General features: G+C 46.6%; 1 protein-coding gene across 2 annotated transcripts; it reads right to left on the minus strand.

Moving 5' to 3' along the window:
- Nucleotides 1-373: 373 nt before the first annotated feature.
- OSGEPL1 (O-sialoglycoprotein endopeptidase like 1) lies at nt 374-20805 on the minus strand. 2 transcript variants are annotated; one of them, XM_081843650.1, is made up of 9 exons: nt 20672-20805; nt 15190-15283; nt 13288-13538; nt 11762-12149; nt 10548-10752; nt 10314-10462; nt 9230-9360; nt 7809-7880; nt 374-882 (listed from the first exon to the last, which is right to left on the minus strand). In XM_081843650.1, the coding sequence occupies exons 2-9, from the start codon at nt 15202-15204 to the stop codon at nt 807-809; spliced, it is 1287 nt and encodes a 428-aa protein (XP_081699776.1). In that variant the 5' UTR covers nt 15205-15283; nt 20672-20805; the 3' UTR covers nt 374-806. The 2 variants fall into 2 exon arrangements, with proteins under 2 accessions (XP_081699776.1, XP_081699777.1); XM_081843651.1 differs by lacking the exon at nt 20672-20805 and adding an exon at nt 20358-20436.
- Nucleotides 20806-20902: the final 97 nt, after the last annotated feature.

The following is a 20902-nucleotide window of genomic DNA, read 5'->3' on the forward strand; positions in this document are numbered from 1 at the left end:
GCTTAATGTGGTTACTGAGTTACAAAGGGACTAAACCAAAGGACTTACTTCGCTGGGCCATGATCTTAAGCAAAGGATGGTGACAGCACGCTAAAGATAAACTATACAGTAGTACCTCGGGTTAAGAACTTAATTTGTTCTGGAGGTCTGTTCTTAACCTGAAACTGTTCTTAACCTGAAGAACCACTTTAGCTAATGGGGCCTCCCGCTGCTGCCGCACGATTTCTGTTCTCATCCTGAAGCAAAGTTCTTAACCTGAGGTAATATTTCTGGGTTAGCGGAATCTGTAACCTGAAGCGTCTGTAACCTGAAGCGTCTGTAACCTGAAGCGTATGTAACCCGAGGTACCACTGTATTAACAAACAGAGTAAAATATAAACAAGTTCAGAAGGGGATTTATTCCAATTCACTTTGGTGTAGGTAGCCTCACAATCAAGAAGTCCACAATCAAGAAGAGCAACTGCATTCAAGTATGCAACCACTTGGGAAAGGAAATGGAATTATCTGTCATGCAGAAATCCTTCTGCTTTTACTTCTTTTTTCCACTAGTCCTTCTGGAAACCAAAAGCCTTGTTTAACTGTTGACAAGGGTCGATGTTGAAATTTACAGAACAGGATAGAGCACTTAGAAATATCTTCTTCATTTACACCTTATAAGAATTCTTGGTTTATGTTCTTGGTTTATTTTTCATTTTGATATCCCTAGCGTGGTAATGAAAAATCTCAGCAATGGCACATTGTCACACAGAAGCTGGGGCAAATGGCACGGAGCTCCCATTGAAATGGATGGTGGCAGAATTCACTTTTCACATCTGATTTGGTGCTGGCATTTTGATGGAAGCTTTTTGGACTTCTTCTGAGATATCAGTCCCAAGCAGAGCTCTAATAAATAAGAATTAAAAAGAAAATACATTTAAGGCACAAGCATAGGCATACCATTATAAATTCCGTATCATACAAAATAATTAGCCAGCATTATAAACCGCATACATATTTGGCTCCTGTAGGTAATAATGAATTCTATGCTCAGTATCTCCTTTATACCATTCTTAATCTTAATTCCCATAATGAAAACTGTTGTACTATGCAAAACAATGCAGCTATAGTTTAGTATTACTACATTGTGCAGACTAACGCCAAGCAGAAGTATTTGGGTTTTCTTGATCCGTATAAACAGATTTGACCTTTCGTATCTCATCTAGAATTTAAACATCTGCTAATAAATTTTAAGTTTCCTCATAAGTCTTCAGACAATTCCTCTCATAACAGTGATGTCTCTTCATAGGATTTTTGAGTTCAGTATACTTTCTTCAGGAAAAGAATTATACATTTTCCACAAGGATAAAATTATTATTTGCCCTCACCCTTCTTTTGTTCCCAAGACAAATATCAGCAGTTCATTTCCCCCCCTTTCTCTCCTCAACCCCAAAGAGAGGAGGAGCTACACCAGAGAGATTTAGTAAGTCCTGAAAGACCATATAAATAGGACAGAGAACATCCATAAGAGGAGCACTTTGTTTATTTCCTTCAGGGCAGCAGCCACGTGAGAAATGGTAAGTTGACACTATAGCTAAAGGAACGTATTTACATGTCTTTTCTTTTCCCCACTCCCCAAATTTCTATTTCGGAAGAAATTCAGTGAGAAGGGTGGCTACTTCTGTTGCTTTTTGGGAAGAACTGTCCTCCCCAGAAATATAGAGGCTCTGAAAGTACAGTTGGAAGAGGAAGAAACTTGTTGTCCAAGCCAAAAGCTGTAGACAAAGTCACAGGGACTCGGACACAGCCATTTGTGAGTGAAAAAATTAGATACATGGCTGAGAGCCCGGAAGAGGGCATTGACAACAGCACATAGCTCAAATTCTGATGAAAAGCCAAGATGAATTTGTCCTTAGGAAAGTGTAACTCAGACTATGTTTAGATTTGGGATTGCAGCTGAGCCTAAAGAAAAAAAAAGATGCCAAGCTACAGCAAAAGAAAACAACAACACGCGACTAGTATTGCTGAACGAAATGCCACTTATTCTTTCTTTTTTATATATATTAATTTAAACAATTTAAGGACCGCCCACTATATAATATCAGCAGTAGGGTGTACCCCCAAATCCAGTGAGAGGAATTATGTGCTGCCTATAATATGAACAGGGTCAACACTGATATGGAAATCGTCCATAAAAAAGCACAGCGGTGAACAAACCTGTTGAAATATCTGAGCACTGTAATTAAAATTTAAAGACATTCTTTCTGTCTCTATGAAACCCCTGGTGGATTCTGAGGTCCTATAACACCTTATCCAAGGACGAATAACAGAATTCAAAAAGCTCTATGTATCCATTCAACCTCCAACATGTCAATCAGTGTGGGCCAGCTGGAATTTGCCATCATTTTTTGTTCACTACAGTGATTTCCAACGGACAGGAAATCATATTCCCAAATTTTGAGAAGAACACCTGGTTAACATTAAAAACCTGAAATGGTCAGAGATTGGTGTTTTCTCTGTCAATATGTCCAATTTTGTTATGTACTGAGTCGAATAGGATCCAAACTGCAGCAGTCTGATTGGTCCTAGAACAATAGGATCCAAAAGGCAGCAGTCTGATTGGTCCTAGAACAATAGGATTCAGAATGCAGCAGTCTGATTGGTCCTAGAACAATGCAGCAGTATGATTGGTTGGCAGGAACCACCCAATCATGCTCCAGATTGAAGTGAATCCACAACCTGATTGGTTTACAGTACAATTCCGGAATTAGCCAATCATGTGCAGCCCATTGTGTAAATAATGTATATAAGGCAGATACTTTGAGGGGACTTTCATTCATTCCTCCTCACCACTATGAGCTGAATAAAGAGCATGAAATCACTTTGCGACTCCGAGTATATTTCACTGGCGACGAAGGTGGGATCCCGCTGAGCTGACTGCCACACACAGCACCGCAGCACCGCCACCTGCCGCACCGCTGCCTCGCACCGTGTATCCAGGCTTCAGCTCCGGGACACAAGGAACTCAGAATGGCAACTGACAGCAACTTCTCGCCGTTCAACCCAGCATCTGGAGACTGGGAAGCGTACGCCTCCCGTTTCACCTTCCTCCTAGAAGCCAAAGGGGTCACCGATGATGAAGACGCCAAGAAGAGGGCAATATTCTTCAGCGTCTGCGGAGAGGAGACATTTGAAATCGCCCGGGCTCTCCTTGCGCCTGAAGACGTTGCTACTGTTCCATACAAAACAATAATGGAACAGCTGAAGGGGCACTTTTTGCCACAGCCCTCAGTGGTGGCTCGTCGAAATGCCTTCTACGCAAAGCGGCAAGCCCCTGGGGAAACCATAACTGGGTTTGTGACCTCTCTCCGCCAAGCCGCCCGGTTCTGCAACTTCTCAGAGCTGGAGAACATGCTTCGTGACCGCCTCGTCGGTGGCCTGAGGGATGAGAAGCTGCAACGACGCCTCTACGCTAAGAAGAACCTAACGTTCCAGGTCGCTCTGGAGGAGGCCCTGGCAACGGAAGCTGCCGAGAGGTCGACACAAGAGGCACGGCCGAGCCAGCCGTCCCAACCGAGGGTCCACCATGAAGACCTCACCGACGACTCAGGATTTGACAGGGAGGAGGTGCACCGAGTACAGCAGCGCACTCAAGCAGCCCACATACCACAGCTGCCTCGACGAGAAGGAGGGAACTGCGCAAGCTGTGGAGAAAGTCATGAGAGGAGGACCTGCCGTTTCCGCAATGCAGAGTGCAGACAGTGCAGAAAATCGGGACACATCGCCCGGGTGTGTCGGGCTCAGCCCACCCGACACCAGGCATCAGACGACCAATCCAAGAACCCCAGGTCCCGGGGCCCAACGCACCAAGGCAACTCGACAGAGCTCACGGACTTCCAGGTATACCAGTTGCCCCACCCCAACATAGAGAAAATTTATGTAGAGGTACAGATAGAGGGGGCCCCATGCCGCATGGAGCTTGACACGGGTTCAACTCTATCCATAATCTCGGCAAGGACCTTAAGGAAACTGTGTCCTACTGGGGGTCCCAAACTCAGGCCGGCCCCATTCACCCTCCGGGACTTCCAGAAACGTAAGGTCCCCACAATGGGGGTGGGGACCTTCAGGGTGCAATACCGAGGGCGGACGCGGCAACTGGACTTGCTTGTGGTCAAGGGCCCCTACATTAGCCTACTGGGATTGGCATGGTTTGGACCACTGGGGCTAGCTGTCACCGGGGTGAACCACACTAGCTTACAAGTGGACGTGGACGCCATATGCAAGGAATTTCCGGGGGTTTTCGATGGGAAATTGGGACAGTATACGGGCCCCCCCATTGCTCTACAGCTTGACCCCGCAGTACGACCAGTCAGGCTCAAGGCCCGCCGGGTCCCGTTCGCTCTGAAACCCCGTATAGACGAGGAATTGGACCGGCTCGTGGAGCAAGGAGTGCTGGAACCGGTACCTAATGCCCCCTGGGAAACCCCAATCGTCACACCTGTCAAGCCTAATGGCTCAGTCCGCATCTGCGCAGACTACAAATGTACCATAAACAAGGCCCTCACGGCCCATGCATACCCAGTGCCAGTGGTCAGCCATGTCCTTGCCACCCTGGCTGGGTCGAAAATTTTTGGCAAGCTGGACTTGGCCCAAGCATATCAACAGCTGCCAGTAGATGAGGCAACAGCAGAGGCACAGACGATTGTGGCGCACAGAGGAGCATTCAGGGTAAAGCGGCTGCAATTCGGTGTCAGCGTGGCACCAGGCATATTCCAGAATCTAATGGACTCTCTCCTTAAAGGGATTCCTGGCGTCACCCCCTTCTTCGATGATGTGTTGATTGCCGGGCCCACACCAGAGGAGTTTGAGGACCGCCTCCGCACCGTTCTGCACCGTTTCCAGACAGCGGGTCTCAAGGTAAAGCGGGAAAAATGTCTACTAGGAGTGCCCCAGGTGGACTTTCTGGGATTCATGGTGGACGCAGAAGGGGTCCACCCGACTGGGGACAAGGTACGGGCCATTTGTGATGCCCCAGCGCCCAGGAACAAGACTGAACTTCAGGCCTTCTTGGGACTATTGAACTTTTACCATTCCTTCCTTCCCCACAAGGCGGCGGTAGCGGAGCCCCTACACAGACTCCTGGACAAGCGGGCCCCTTGGGTGTGGGGCCATCGCCAGGAGGCCGCATTCCAGGCAGTCAAGGACTTGCTTGTCTCAAACTTGGTCTTGGCACACTTCGACGAGAAGCTGCCGGTGGTGCTAGCATGCGACGCCTCACCCTATGGCATTGGCGATGTCCTGGGACACCAACTCCCAGATGGAAGAGAGGTACCGGTGGCATACTTTTCCCAGACACTCAACGCAACCGAGCGGAACTACTCACAAATCGACAAGGAGGGCCTGGCAATTGTGAAGGGAGTAAAAAAATTCCATGATTTCTTGTATGGGCGGCCCTTCACCGTGGTGACTGACCACAAACCGTTGCTTGGCTTGTTTGCCCCCGAAAAGCAGACCCCCCAAGTGCTGTCTCCTCGTGTCCTCAGGTGGTCAATTTTCCTTGCCAGCTACCAGTATGCACTGATTCACCGCCCTGGGAAGGCGATGGGCCATGCAGACGCCCTCAGCAGGCTACCACTACCAGAAACAGGCCCCGACCCGGCACCTGCACAAGAGGTTATGAGCCTGGAGCTGCTTCCCGACCGCCCCATTCAGGCACAAGAAGTTGCACACCATTCCAAGAAAGATAGGGTCATCTCCCGGGTCCTGGACTGGGTGTGGAGGGGATGGCCCAGCAGCAGCCCTGGGCCAGAATTCGCCAGCTACACAACCCGCAAACATGAACTGTCGGCCCACAAGGGGTGCCTGTTATGGGGAAGCAGGGTCGTTGTTCCCCAGCCCCTCCGCAAAAGGGTCCTCACAGCCCTACACGAGACACACCCAGGGGTAGTAAGAATGAAGGCCCTTGCCAGGAGTTATGTGTGGTGGCCGGGGATCGACGGAGAGATAGAGGCCTGGGTCAAACACTGCCAGGCCTGCCAAGAATCCCGCCCAGATCCCCCAAGGGCCCCAGTCCAGTCCTGGGAGTCTGCCCGAGCACCATGGTCACGCCTGCATGTGGACTTCGCTGGCCCCTTTCAGGGGAAAACATTCTTCATAGTGGTGGACTCCTACACCAAATGGCTGGAAGTCGCACTGGTACCATCCACTTCTACATCCGCAGCCATCCGGGTACTACGCAGGCTGTTTGCAACGCACGGGCTCCCTGACACTCTCGTCTCAGACAACGGGACTGCATTTACGTCAGGAGAATTCCAAACCTTCACAGCGCAGAACGCCATCCGCCACATCCGTTCGGCGCCATTCCACCCTGCCACCAATGGCCAAGCAGAACGCATGGTGCGGACCACCAAGGACACCCTTCGCCGCATGACGCAAGGGGATTGGGAGTACCGCCTTGCCACATTCCTTCTAGCACAGCACAGCACCCGCAGCTCAACGACTGGCCGGAGCCCCGCTGAACTACTAATGGGTCGGCGCCTTGCAATCAGATTGGACCGCCTTCACCCCGATAGAGCTCAGGATGAGGTAGGGGTGGGGGAAGGCAGGAACCCCCGGACCTTCGAGGCCCAGGACCCAGTGTACGCAAAGAATTTTGGGGCAGGGCCTGCATGGGTACCCGCCACAGTCACCAGGGTCACTGGCCCCGTGTCGTACGAGGTGCTAACGGATGGGGGGCAATGCTGGCGCCGCCACTGTGACCAGATACGGCGACGATTCCCGGGAGAAAACCAGGAGGAGGAGGACAGGTCAGAGGAGTCCCAGGGGAACAGTGGGGCAGTGAGGCCCATAGAGCAGCAGGGGCCAGCAGGAGAGGCAGAACCAGTAAATACAGAGAGGTCCCGGGAGGCCGAAAGGACACCGGAACCAGAACCACGACTGAGCGAGCCGGTTGCGCCAGACCAAACAGCCCCATCACAGCCAGCATCCTTGGAACACGAGCCAGAACCAGAACCCCGGACCAGGGAACACCCCAGGCCGCAACGCACACGTAGGCCGCCAGCGTACCTTGAGGACTATGAATGCGACCTCCCGGGCAGGACTGGAACTTAGAGGGGAGGGGTGTTATGTACTGAGTCGAATAGGATCCAAACTGCAGCAGTCTGATTGGTCCTAGAACAATAGGATCCAAAAGGCAGCAGTCTGATTGGTCCTAGAACAATAGGATTCAGAATGCAGCAGTCTGATTGGTCCTAGAACAATGCAGCAGTATGATTGGTTGGCAGGAACCACCCAATCATGCTCCAGATTGAAGTGAATCCACAACCTGATTGGTTTACAGTACAATTCCGGAATTAGCCAATCATGTGCAGCCCATTGTGTAAATAATGTATATAAGGCAGATACTTTGAGGGGACTTTCATTCATTCCTCCTCACCACTATGAGCTGAATAAAGAGCATGAAATCACTTTGCGACTCCGAGTATATTTCAAATTTTATTCCCAACGATTGTGCAACATTTTCCTATTGTGCATTTCCTACACCCACCCACACCCACCTACCCAATATATTATATTTTGCAAGGTTAAATACTACTGAACTGATTTGGGCTGCTATACAGCAAGGAAGAATACAGAGGTATAATCCTGGATATAAAGGAACAAAGGAGAGGAACAGAAAACTATTGCTTGTGACTTCTGCCGCTCCACTCTCTCTAGGTCTCGTAAGATTTTAAAACACTCAACAGTTATTGTCTCTGTTTTTCTGGAGTGCTATAGAGATAACAGAACACAGTATATAAAACTGAGGGGGAAATATAATAAATACTACTTACTTTGGTTCGTATCTTATGCCTTCTGTGCTATATAAAACACCCAGTCCTGCACAAAGCCTCTCAATGCCATTCCTAAAGAGAGAATAATTGTGTAAAGTGTTTTCCATAAACTAGTTCATTCCCCCCCCCCCCATTACAGTGAACTAAATGTAGTATTGTTGATGTAAGCTCAGCAAAGAGATTTCAGACAGAGATAATTTCTGCTAGCCTAAGAAGGGCCCTTAACTGGAGAAAATGTGGTTTGGCCGTGCTCCTCCTCCTCCTCCTCCTCCTCCTCCTCCTCCTTCTTCTTCTTCTTCTTCTTCTTCTTCTTCTTCTTCTTCTTCTTCTTCTTCTTCTTCTTCTTCTCCTCCTCCTCCTCCTCCTCCTCCTCCTCCTCCTCCTCCTTCTCCTTCACCCAACAATAACAGGCAGTTTTCTCTTTGAAGGACAATGCTACCAGGGTGGTTCGCACTTAATGAACTTCCATGTAAGAAAGGTAAAGGTCAAGGTACTCCTGACCATTAGGTCCAGTTGCGGACAACTCTGGGGTTGTGGCGCTCATCTTGCTTTACTGGCCGAGGGAGCCGATGTTTGTCCACAGACAGCTTCCGGGTCATGTGGCCAGCATGACTAAGCCACTTCTGGCAAACCAGAGCAGTGCACGGAAACCCCATTTACCTTTCCACCAGAGCAGTACCTATTTATCTACTTGCACTTTGACGTGTTTTCGAACTGCTAGGTTGACAGGAGCAGGGACCGAGCAGCGAGAGCTCACCCCATTGCAGGGATTCAAACTGCCGACCTTCTGATCAGCAAGCCCTAGGCTCTGCGGTTTAGACCATAGCGCCACCTGCGTCCTGTAAGAAAGATATGTACCCCAAATATACAACGCCATCACATATACAAAACGTATACATTTATTGGCAACTAACTCCCCTGGGGGACGCGGGTGGCGCTGTGGGTAAAAGCCTCAGTGCCTAGAGCTTGCCAATCGAAAGGTTGGTGGTTCGAATCCCCGCGGCGGGGTGCGCTCCCGCTGCTCGGTCCCAGCGCCTGCCAACCTAGCAGTTCGAAAGCACCCCCGGGTGCAAGTAGATAAATAGGGACCGCTTACTGGCGGGAAGGTAAACGGCGTTTCCGTGTGCTGCGCTGGCTCGCCAGATGCAGCTTTGTCACGCTGGCCACGTGACCTGGAAGTGTCTCCGGACAGCGCTGGCCCCCGGCCTCTTGAGTGAGATGGGCGCACCAACCCCAGAGTCTGTCAAGACTGGCCCGCACGGGCAGGGGTACCTTTTCCTTTTTAACTCCCATGGGGCTATATACAACTACACAGAAACTGTGTTTAGATATACCAACGAAGTGTTTTCCAATTAACTATGTTGCATTATAATTCAGAACAGAATTCCAAACAGAAGAAGAAAACACACCTATTTGCTTACCATGCAATCATAACACCGTTGTCAGTGCACAGTCTGGGAGGCGGACATACCAGGGCGAAATCGGTGGCATCTGTTAAAACCTGCAGAGCTTTCCGGATATACTGGTTACTTGCAACACCCCCCGAAGCCACCTGAAACCAGTGTTCGAAAGTCATGTTTATGGGAAGTCTGAGGAAGTAGGGCGGCAGGATTATGCTTATAGCAACCTGGCTCACCTTGCTGGCAGTAATCCCTGCACAGGGCAGAAACACGCCCTCTCCCCCTCTGCCATTTTGAAATTCATGTAAAGATATTTGAGTAGGCACCATTAGCTTTTACATTCAACGGGTGTGGGAAAGGCAGAGCCCAGGAACAAACATAGCCCCCCATGACATGTTGACTTTCCTCAAGTACATACAAAGCCTCGTGCTCTTGGATTCAGTTTATTTTATTTCCTTCGTGTTAGTTAATAATATTTGTTACTAATTTGTGTCTCTCTGTTGATCAGGTTACCACTTCCTGGACCTAAAGGTGCAAGTGATTAATACAACTTAAGCTGCTGGCCACATTGTTGGAGCTTAGGATAGGTTAACTGTGCAACACACACATGTTGGGATTTCATTCCTTCCCACTGCTGATGTGTGTTTGTTTTTATCACATGTCTGTGTTGACACTCCACACTGTTGGAGTCATGAGAACGGAAGTTCGGTTACACTGTTCCGTTATGTCATGCTTCCGCATTTTCTGTTCTCTCTCGGACGAGAAGGAGAGAGAAGCCTTGATTTCTTTGTTCTGCAACACTTGATCTTGTACATAATAAATTAGCTGAGTATTCTACACCTCAAGTCCAGCTTCTGCTTTGAACTCTGCATTTGTGTGTGCCGATATCTTCGGATATATGTCGCAGTAGCAACTCAGGACAGAAGAGCGATGAATCATCCCAAGGGGAGCTGCGGAGGGAAAGACGCAGTTCCCTGGTTTGTTTTCCTGACAACACACACACTGAAGAAGTGTGCATGCGCACAAAAGCTCATTCCAATAACAAACTTAGTGGGTCTCTAAGGTGCTACTGGAAGGAATTTTTAAATTTTGTTTTGCCGCTTACCAAAGTTGCCTTCTTCTGTGGCAAGATACCCGTCCTTCTACAGAAATGAATGGCTCGGTGCGTTCGAGCGACAATATGAGCAGTTACCGTGTGCTGGACTGCTGCAGCAAGGTCTGGAATGCAGGACAGGAGTTGTCCTTCCTGACACCCTGCAGAAATTACAATCAAATAGGTTCCCCAAGCCTATGTGAAGCTCTCATGCGCAATTTGTATCCGTCCTATTTTGGTAAATACCTTCCTCCTTTTCTTTCTCTGCGATCGCTCTAGTGACCTGGGACTGAAGTCCAGCAAAGGAAAAGTTGCAGTTGTGATGTTGCTCCATGGGGACTTTGAATTCGTAACGCCGTCTATTTCCCTGCTGAGCCAAACGTTCTATCGCTTTTCCACCGCTCAGGCCAGAGCACTCTGGGTGCTTTCGTAAAGAAAGCCTTCTGGCTACCTAAACAATCCAAATGGAAGCAGAAATTAAAGAAATGTACACATATATTTTAAAAGTCACTGGAAAAGGCAAATGAGCACAAGGAGTAGCTTTATGATTCTGAAGAACCCAAGTCACACCTCAAATCCTTGTTGTTATGTGCTGAGGCTTGACACTGAGCCAGCCGCATGGCAGCCACATCGTTATGGTTTTAGCCCAATTAGCTAAATGATCACCAAGTAAGTGGGACAATTGCACAGGGCTTTCCTCATTGGCCCTGTCCCGTGGGCTATTCTGCCAACAGAGTTTCAGCAGGGGCCTTCTGTGCCAACTTTTAAACGCCTGCTGGAAACTTATGTATTCCACCAGGCCTATGCAGGCAATTAAGAATACTCAATCAAACTCAATCTGTTCCTGTAGTCCATTCAACTCCTGAAACTGTTTGAAGAAGAAGAAGAGTTTGGATTTAATATCCCGCTTCATCACTACCCGAAGGAGTCTCAAAGCGGCTAACATTCTCCTTTCCCTTCCTCCCCCACAACAAACACTCTGTGAGGTGAGTGGGGCTGAGAGACTTCAGAGAAGTGGGACTGGCCCAAGGTCACCCAGCAGCTGCATGTGGAGGAGCGGAGACGCGAACCCGGTTCCCCAGATTACGAGACTACCGCTCTTAACCACTACACCACACTGGCTCCAAGGCGTGGCTTCTGATTGACTGCAGGAGCTTCCTGCACTCAAGCAGAAGCCGTGGAAGCCGCGTCGGATGTTTGGCTTCCAAAAAACATTCACAAACTGGAACATTTCTGGGTTTACAGCGTTCAGAAGCCGATTTGTTTGGGAGCCAAGCCGTTGGAGTACAAAGGTACCACTATACATCCTTCCACAATGGTTAATTGATGTCTGTTTTTAACTTTATAGCTTTATTGTATTGTATTGCTTTGTGTCTTTATTGCTGTAAACTGCTTTGATATATTTATGATATAGCAGCATACAAATGTTTTAATAAATAAACACTAATTAAAAGGATTACCTTATCCAACATGTCCCCAGGTGCAATGTCCAATGTCTGTCCAAGGAGAAGGAAATCTGAAACCCCTTGCGCTACCGCTAGTATACAGTGCCCCCCCGAGAGCAAAAGTACCAGGAACGGGAAGTCCACACGATTGGTCAACCTAACGGTAAGAGCGTGCGCCTCCATATGATGGATGGGAATGAAAGGCTTCTTGCATTTCTCCACCAGTTCCAGACTATAGGCCAAGCCAACTCCAAGGCTCAAAGCAAGTCCTGGCTTCACGGTTGTTGCAATGGCTGAGAGTCCGTCTGCGCTAACTCTGCTGACGGCAAGTGCTTCTTGCACTACCCTTGCAATGTTTTCTTGGTGAAGCTGTTGTGCCACCGAAGGAATAATTCCACCTGTTCTGATGAGAAACAAACATGTACATGATGCTTACATGAAAGGATAAGAAAGAGGGATTTATATCAAGATGTTAGGATAGAGATGATAAGGAAAACAGGAAGACACAATGAGAGATAAAGGAGGTGCTTTGGGATTGGTGCTAGTCAATATCTTGTAGTTGTTTATTGTTTATAGTATTAACTTGTAAGATATGGATTTTGTTGTTGTTGTTTTTTGTTGTTGCTTTCTTTAGTTTTCAAATGTTGGTTTTTGTGTTGCGTATTGTTATTTTTCGATATTTTTCGTGTTGTTGTGTGGAAAATACTAATAAAATTTATTTTTTTTTAAAAAAAAGTACATGATGCTTATGTTAAATCTGTTTGGCCTAGCTCAAAAACTCAAACGCAGAAGTTGATGTTCTGGCTAGTCAGCACTTCTTTCTTTTTTTGGCAACCTGCAGGTCTGGCTTCCAACACAGCTATAGTAGCAACACGAGAGATGAATTGTGTGTGTGGTGTGTATGTTTTTAAGAAATCAAAGAGATCTACCTTTCTGGGTTTTTCCCCAGACTTTAAGGAGTTTTTTGACACCACTGATCTTGGATTGTTGATACTGTGGCAGCGATCTAGATGCACTTACAGATACCGTTGCGTGACACGTGATGACAAAATAACAACATGATATTCAACGTACGTAGTGTATGGAAGTGAGAGCTGGACCATAAAGAAGGCTGATCACCGAAGAATGGATGCTTTTGAATTATGGCGCTGGAGGAGACTCTTGAGAGTCCCATGGACTGCAAGAAGATCAAACCTATCCATTCTTAAGGAAATCAGCCCTGAGTGCTCACTGGAAGGACAAATTATGAAGCTGAGGCTCCAATACTTTGGCCACCTCATGAGAAGAGAAGACTCCCTGGAAAAGATCCTGATGTTGGGAAAGATGGAGGGCACAAGGTGAAGGGGACGACAGAGGATGAGATGGTTGGACAGTGTTCTCAAAGCTACCAGCATGAGTTTGACCAAACTGCGGGAGGCAGTGGAAGACAGGAGCGCCTGGCATGTTCTGGTCCATGGGGTCACGAAGAGTCGGACACAACTAAACGACTAAACAACCAAGTACCTAAAACTATGTTTTCACCAACAGTAAGAATTACTTACTTCAGATGAACCGCACTTTGAGAATGCAGGGCTTCTCCTAAAATGTTGCCAGCTTCATCCACCACAGCTGCGGCTGTATCATCGCAGCTGGTTTCGATATCCAGAACTATTTTGGTAGAAAAGCATTTGCCACGGCAAACAGAGACTCTTCTTAAACAATCGATCCAGCAAGGTTCAGGAGGTTTTGAAATTGCTCCTCTAAAACCGCTCACTGCGAAAGATTTCTGTAGACAGGCATACCTACAAAGAAACTGTACAATAACAAAATTTAGAATTTAGAATTTAAGGACTTCCGGAGGCGGCGCCTCCAACAATGGCGGATTCCCTCTGATTCAGAGGGAGACAGCTCCACAGAAATCGGGTCTTACCGCTGCAGAGAAGCGGGGACCCTTTCGAAAACCGCAGGCAGAAGAAGCCTGCGACCGTGGGACTCGGCGGGCACTGTTTGCGCCCCCCTGTTTGGCAAAGGAGCCCCACAAAGGGCTCCGGAGTGAGACGGGGGATGGCGCAGTGCTGAGAGTCAATCGCTACTTCTGTGGGGCGAAGCTGCACAGCTGAGGTCGGAGAGCGCTGTCCTTTTTCCTATGACAATTCGGATTTCAAACAACAACCCGTGAGTAGGACAATTGAAACTTGTGGATTAAAATTATACCCTTGAATTTGAGCCGAGACGGGAAAGTGCAAATAGGAAGTCTGCCTCCTGTTCTTTGTATAAAGATCAAAGCAAAGACCTTACAAGCTAAAAGCCGTAAATTGACAGCCTGGAATTTCCTGCTCTTTTAATCACCAAATCCCCCTAGACAGCAGGAGGAAAGGGGGAAAACAAATCGTGACTTTTTCAATCCTGCAGAGAGTAAGCTAAGAAAATAAGTCTTCACTGTCCCTAACCTGGGGACGGAATGAAAGGAAAGAAACTGTCGGTGGTCAGCCATCTTTCCTTAATGTTTCTAGAATATCGGTTTCCTTGCACTCAGCAGTGCACTATTTTTCTACCAGGGCAAAAGAAGAAAAAGAAGAAGAAGAAGAAGAAGAAGAAGAAGAGGAGGAGGAGTTGTTGTTTGGATTTGATATCCCACTTTATCACTACCTAAAGGAGTCTCAAAGCAGCTAACACTCTCCTTTCCCTTCCTCCCCCACAACAAACACTCTGTGAGGTGAGTGAGGCTGAGAGACTTCAGAGAAGTGTGACTAGCCCAAGGTCACCCAGCAGCTGCATGTGGAGGAGCGGGGAAGCGAACCCGGTTCCCCAGATTACAAGTCTACCGCTCTTAACCACTACACCACAAAAGCAATCCTCCTTCCTCCTAGCACAGGCATGTCCAAAGTCCATTTCAGGGGCCTAATCTGGCCTGCCGGTCGATTTAATCTGTCCCCTGTGGCCGTATATGTCCTGGGATAAAATCCTTAAAAAAGCTGAAAAGCTCAACAACTTTGGGGTTAAATCCTAAGAACCTAAGAAAAGCTCAACAACTTTGGTCGGCCCTCACGCACATTCACTTCATCAAATCTGGCCCCTTTTTGAAAAAAGTTTGGGTACCCTTGTCCTAGAACATTAATTGATTTTGAGGAATCTGTCACAGGCCTTTCATAAGCAGCACAAAGCAAACATATCCATTCTCTTGCGGTTTTGCAAACTTTATAGCTGCATAATTTTAACAGGTTTTTTTTTAATGTCTTGGCTATCTGTATAACTTGTTGATGTCTGCTGGATTAAGGGCAGCCTGAAGCTAGTGAACTATGAATAAATGTCATCGAACTATTTGGAAAACACCAATACTGTCTAGAATGACAGTCATGCTGAAGGTCAAACACTGGCAGAAGAAAACAAAGCACATTCTGAGGTAATGTAATGGGCTAGACATCTGGAAGCAAAGAAAGTGATCAAATGGGGGATGATTGTACCTGTGTCAAAAACATTGTGTTGAAAGAGTGTTCTTTCTTTATCAATTCAGGCGTCACATTTCACAGTTTCCAAAGACACACGATTTGAATAAATCTGGAATAAATAGAAATCATGTTTTGGTTTAATAATAATAATAATAATAATAATAAGCCAAGATAAAAAGTAGGCCTTTGGGTAATGCTACATGTTTTGGGATTGGCTGCAGCTCTTTCTGCAAGCCAGCAAATATCTGCCAACAAACAATGAAGTCTTCGATTAACTATAGTTTCCTGTTTTGTCTGAACTGTGGCTAATTATTTCAGAAACAAGTCAGGATCTCAAACAATGGTTTGAAGCTGTCTTAATACCATGGCTTGTTCCAAAGCCATTGACCAATGTTTCAACAAGCCAAGATTCTGGGTTTGTTTGTTGGCTTGTGCAAAGGGAAAAGCACATGAACAGGCACGAGGCCCTGAATTCCTTGTGCTATTGTATAGTACAATGCTAGGGGCTAACAGACAGAAGGGAGGTTTCTGCTGGGGTTTTTTTTCTGCTGGGTCTTTTACTGTAGTTAAGCATAGGGCTCATTTTCACAAGAACCTTCTCTGCCCACGGCAGGCGTCAGTTACAGATAACAGGTGTTTATGAAACATAAAGTAGCTGTGTGAGTGTGAGACGTGGGTGGCGCTGTGGTCTAAACCACTGAGTCTTTTGGGCTTGCCGATCAGAAGGTTGGTGGTTCGAATCCCCACGACAGGGTGAGCTCCCATTGCTCGGTCCCAGTTCCTGCCAACCTAGCAGTTCAAAAGCACGCCAAAAAAAGTGTAAGTAGATAAATAGGTACCACTCCGACGGGAAAGTAAACGGCGTTACCATGCGCTGCTCTGGTTTCGGCGTTCCGTTGTGCCAGAAGCAACTTAGTCATGCTGGCCACATGACCTGGAAAAACTGTCTGCAGACAAACGCCGGCTCCCTCAGCCTATAAAGCGAGATGAGCGCCGCAACCCCAGAGTCGTCCGCAACTGGACTTAACTGTCAGGGGTCCTTTATCTTTACCTTTTTTAAGCATAGGCTCATTTTCACAACAACCTTCTCTGCCCATGGCAGGCATCAGTTATGGGTAACTGGTGTTTATGCAAAATAAAGTAGCTGTGTGAGTGTGGATGATACACAGAGAACTGAAAACAGTTTGATTCTTGGAATGCTGCAAACAAGAAGTGTATGGCAAAAGCTGGACAGTGGTGAATTCTGTGCATTTCTTCAGGATTCATGTGACCAGTGTATTCAGGTGTAGCTGGAAGTCAGTATCAATTGCCCCAAAAGTGGGAGAATAGTGAAACTGGATATTTGAGTCTTCAGCCACCTTCATTTTATGAATAAAGACTATGCCAATACTAATACTAATCAAGCCCTGTTTGTTGTTTCCAAAGAATCCTCAAGATTTGAGAAAGCTAAGCATTATGGATGGCTTCGTATGCTGAAACTAAGAAAGACAGATGTGCTTTTGAAAGCTTTCAAACACTGAGAAATCTGTTGCGGACAACAACAGAAGGATTAAATAATTGGACAAAACTCTGTTGGCAGGTTACAGAAGCGAACACAGGTGAATGAAATGTGAGCACCTGCGTTAATCCTTTAGTATAGGGATTTTCCTTCATCGCTTCTCAATAAATAATGAAAAGCTTCTAAACCTTCAGCAGTGCATCATGAACCTTACTCTTGGCTGATCTGGAGAGTCGGAAAGGCACTCAGAGAGAGGGTCCCCAGAGCTAAACCTCTGCTATAGAGCATCTCAACAAATAGCACTGTGCTCTGGCAGAACTCCCATTCATTTAAGAAAGGCTTATGCAGGAGAGCTCAGGGCTACCACAGGCAATTTCTGCAGACTTCTGGCAGGTCTCTTGAGTGATTTGCAGGCGATTGGCAAGAGCTTTTGGCTCTCAATTGTCTTAACAACAGCAGCAGCTAAAAAGCTCCCTCCTCTTCCACTCCCTGCCAAATTAGATTGTTCAAACAGGAATCTTGAAGGAAAGCCAGGGATGGATTTTTCATGTGAAAGGACTTGTGAACTTGGAGAGGTATCCAATGAAGTAGTTCTGATATTGCAAGGGATTCCATTTGCACAATAGAACTTCCTCTTCTCCCTCCTTCTCCTCTCCTTTTCTCATGTGCCCCTTTAATTGGCTCAAAGAGGTTTAAGGAGACCCACAGAATATATATACAAAATGCACAGGGAGAGGAAGTTCCACTTCATAGGCAGAAGTCCTTGTGCTAACAGAACTACTCTGTTGGATGTTGCCCTTGGTCCTGGTCCTGGTCCTGGTCCAGGTCCAGATCACAAGTTCCTGGGGTTTGAGCATGATTCTTAGAGCCACCTGGCTAAGGCACTACAGTCATACATTGGAAGTCGAACGGAATTCGTCTGGAAATCCGTTCGACTTCCAAAATGTCTGGAAACCAAGGCGCAGCTTCCAATTGGCAGGAAGCTCCTGCAGCCAATAGGAAGCCGCGGAACCCATGTCGGATGTTCAGATTCTTTGGAATCCGAACTTCCGGGTTTGCGACGTTAGGGAGCCAAAACGTTCGACTCGCAAGGCGTTCGACTGTATTTCTGAAGCAACTGGAGGACCTCAAAAGCTTTAGTGTAAGGCAGGTGTAAGGTTTAACAATGCAAAAGCAAATACACAGCCATCATTTGGATTGCAGTGGCAGCAGAACATAAAGGCCAAACAAGGGGAAAATACTTAGAAGTACTCTGATACCGTTTGTTTATTTTTTTAAAATTCATTTCCTTCTGTGCTGCATCTTTATTGTTCAGTGTTACGGAGCGACAAAAGGAATGTAATATTATCTCTTCTGGTTAGTCAAGATAAGAGATTAAAATCTTGCGGAACAAGGTTTATTCTCCTTGTTGAATATGTTGCCAAACATAGCTCACACAAAGTAAACAGTATGGCTCACAAGAAGTTATTTTGAAATACAGATGAGATGTCAATAGAAAAAGAAAGACTAGAGTAACCATAATCAGTCATTGTTCCAAGTCATATTCTGCAAATTGATTATTCATTTATTTGTTAGATTTATATACCGCCTTCCATCCAAAGATCTCAAGGTACTTCACAAGATTGATGATTATCTGTTTGAGGATTTGAAAATAGGGAGTTCTCCCTCCTGCAATTCTAGCTTACTTCCTGATCAACATGCATAGGATCATGCTATAAGTCTGTTTTAATGCATAATCTTGTTTATAACTTCGAATGTAAATTTGGCTGTAGGTTTGACAAAATGGTGTTGTGACTTAAAAGACTCTGGAAGTTTGTAGGTAGCATCCCTGGAAGGTTTGATGCAGAGTTATATGAAACTCAGGTTACATATTTGTAATCTGTCATAAATAAGCCAAATAAAAAATATCAGCATACATTTAGTACTATTCCCTAGAAACTGCTATTAAAATTTGGGCTGCCCTTGAAGAATGCTTAGAAGTTTCATCAGAGGCAGAATACCAGAATGTTTAACTGCCTACTGCTAGATGGAATCATATTATGCCAATTCTGAAATATCTTTTGCTTCCCACCCTAATTCAAGGGGCTGGTGCTGCTCTTTAAAGCCATAAAAGTCTTAGAACCCAAATACCTAAAGGAGTGCCTCTTCCTAAACCACCTACCCATGTCTTAAGGGGAGGATCTTTTCTTTGCCCTGATGTCAGGGGAAATTCATCATGCAGCAACAATGTCATTGTGTTCCATTTGTGGAATGGAGAACGACTGGTGCCAACATTACCATCATCCCAATGCTGGGTTAAAAGCTTATTTGACCAAGCATTTGAAAGTTCAAAACCTGTTTATTATTTAGTTTCTTCTGTTTGTTTTTATATGCCTCTGTTTGTTCCTGATGACTTTTTTCAGCATGACTCTTTTATTCCATGCCTTTTGTCTTCTGCCCAGGTGTGTAGATGAAGAGCGGTTTAAAAATATTTGCCATAAGCATTTTTATTTATTATTATTAAACAATCCTGAGGATGTTTTCCTGTAGAAACTGTGCACCCACCACTGAGCTGCAAGGCTTCTGCTCAATGTTTGAAACTCCCATTGTTCTAGGCACATTGTGCGATGGGGAATTTCATTAGCGCAAGCAGTTTCTGAGCTCTGGGACCGTAGAGTGGAAGGAAAGGAGGACCTTTTTCTGCCTCCCCACTTCCAGCTACTCTCTGAAGCCTGGAGAAGAGGCCCTTTAAAGAATATTAGGGGGGTGGGCAGGGGAACGACTAGACCATGGGGAAAATGAACGTAATATTTTAGCTGCAGTTCATTCCTTTTCAGCTTTGTATCCTTTTTATTAAAAAAGTGCGCCTGGACATTCTGTTGTGGCGCCCACAACCCAGGTTTAAGGTGCCATTTAGCTCCTAGTTTTCATATCTGTTTCTAACACTGCTTCTGCTGGAGAAAGCATCTAGTTTACCAGCACTCAAATCAAATCGCAAACGATATCCCTGAGTTCGTAAATTGTACCCGTGACTTAATGATATACACCATGGGTAGGCAAACTAAGGCCCGGGGGCCAAATCCGGCCCAATTGCCTTCTAAATCTGGCCCACAGACAGTCCAGGAATCAGCATGTTTTTACATGAGTAGAATGTGTCCTTTTATTTAAAATGCATCTCTGGATTATTTGTGGGGCATAGGAATTAGTTCTTTTTTTTCAAAATATAGTCCAGCCCCCCACAAGGTCTGAGGGGCAGTGGACCAGCCCCCTGCTGAAAAAGTTTGCTGACCCCTGATATACACAAAGTCACGAAGAAAACTGGCTTATGCCAAACGATTGCACAGCCTTGCATGCTCTTCCCAGTGTCTTCACCTGATGGTTATCTGTCTGTTAAATCAGAGATGCTAGGGAACTGGACAAGAGACAAGGCCCAGTGCTAGCACCTGGCACAGAGAGGCAAATTCGGAAACCTGTTTCTCCTATCTCCTTTTAGATATTTCACATTTTGTGACTTTCTGTTTTGTGGTTGGCGAACCCTAAGCAAATAACATCAGCATTCGTACAAGGCACATTGCAAACCACACTGGGATATGCGTTTTCCTTTTTGTCTTTCTATGCACATCTTAGAATCGTTGCTCCCAAGCATGCACGCACAGAGAAGCAACTCTAAATAATTCTGATTTAGGCACTGCACCATTGCCATAACCTCGCCCCTTTCTTTCTGCATTTGGTTTTGGCGGCTCCGTCCACAAAAATTATAGAACTGCAGAGCTGGATGGGATCCCGCGGGTCATCTAGTCCAACCCTCTTGCAATGCAGGAAACTCAATCTGAAGAAGTGTGCATGCACACGAAAGCTCATACCAATAACAAACTAAGGTGCTACTGGAAGGATTCTTTTTTATTTTGAAGCATCCATGACAGGTAACCCCCCAAATTAAACAAGGTCCCTGCAGAGAAGGTCCCCCACCCCTTCCCTTAATCTAAAATAACCTCCCCTTTTCCCCAGGACGAGAGTTACCTTCCATTCGCTACCCGCCAATCGGGTACTGTATGCGTCTACGAACGGGCAACAAGCAGCCTCTCCCCCTTTCAAGGGCGTGCAAAGGAGCCCCCGAAAGGGTTAAACTGGCGAAATGACGCTTGGGATGGCTGTCCCCCCCCTCTCGCGCGCGGTTGGCGGAACCACGTGAGCGAGGGTAAACCAATCGAATTGGCGGGAGAGGCGGGCGCCTGCAACAACCACGTCGCT

Source organism: Podarcis erhardii (genome assembly GCF_964252035.2).
Source record: "Podarcis erhardii genome assembly, chromosome: 1".
In the NCBI taxonomy this organism is placed as follows: domain Eukaryota; kingdom Metazoa; phylum Chordata; class Lepidosauria; order Squamata; family Lacertidae; genus Podarcis; species Podarcis erhardii.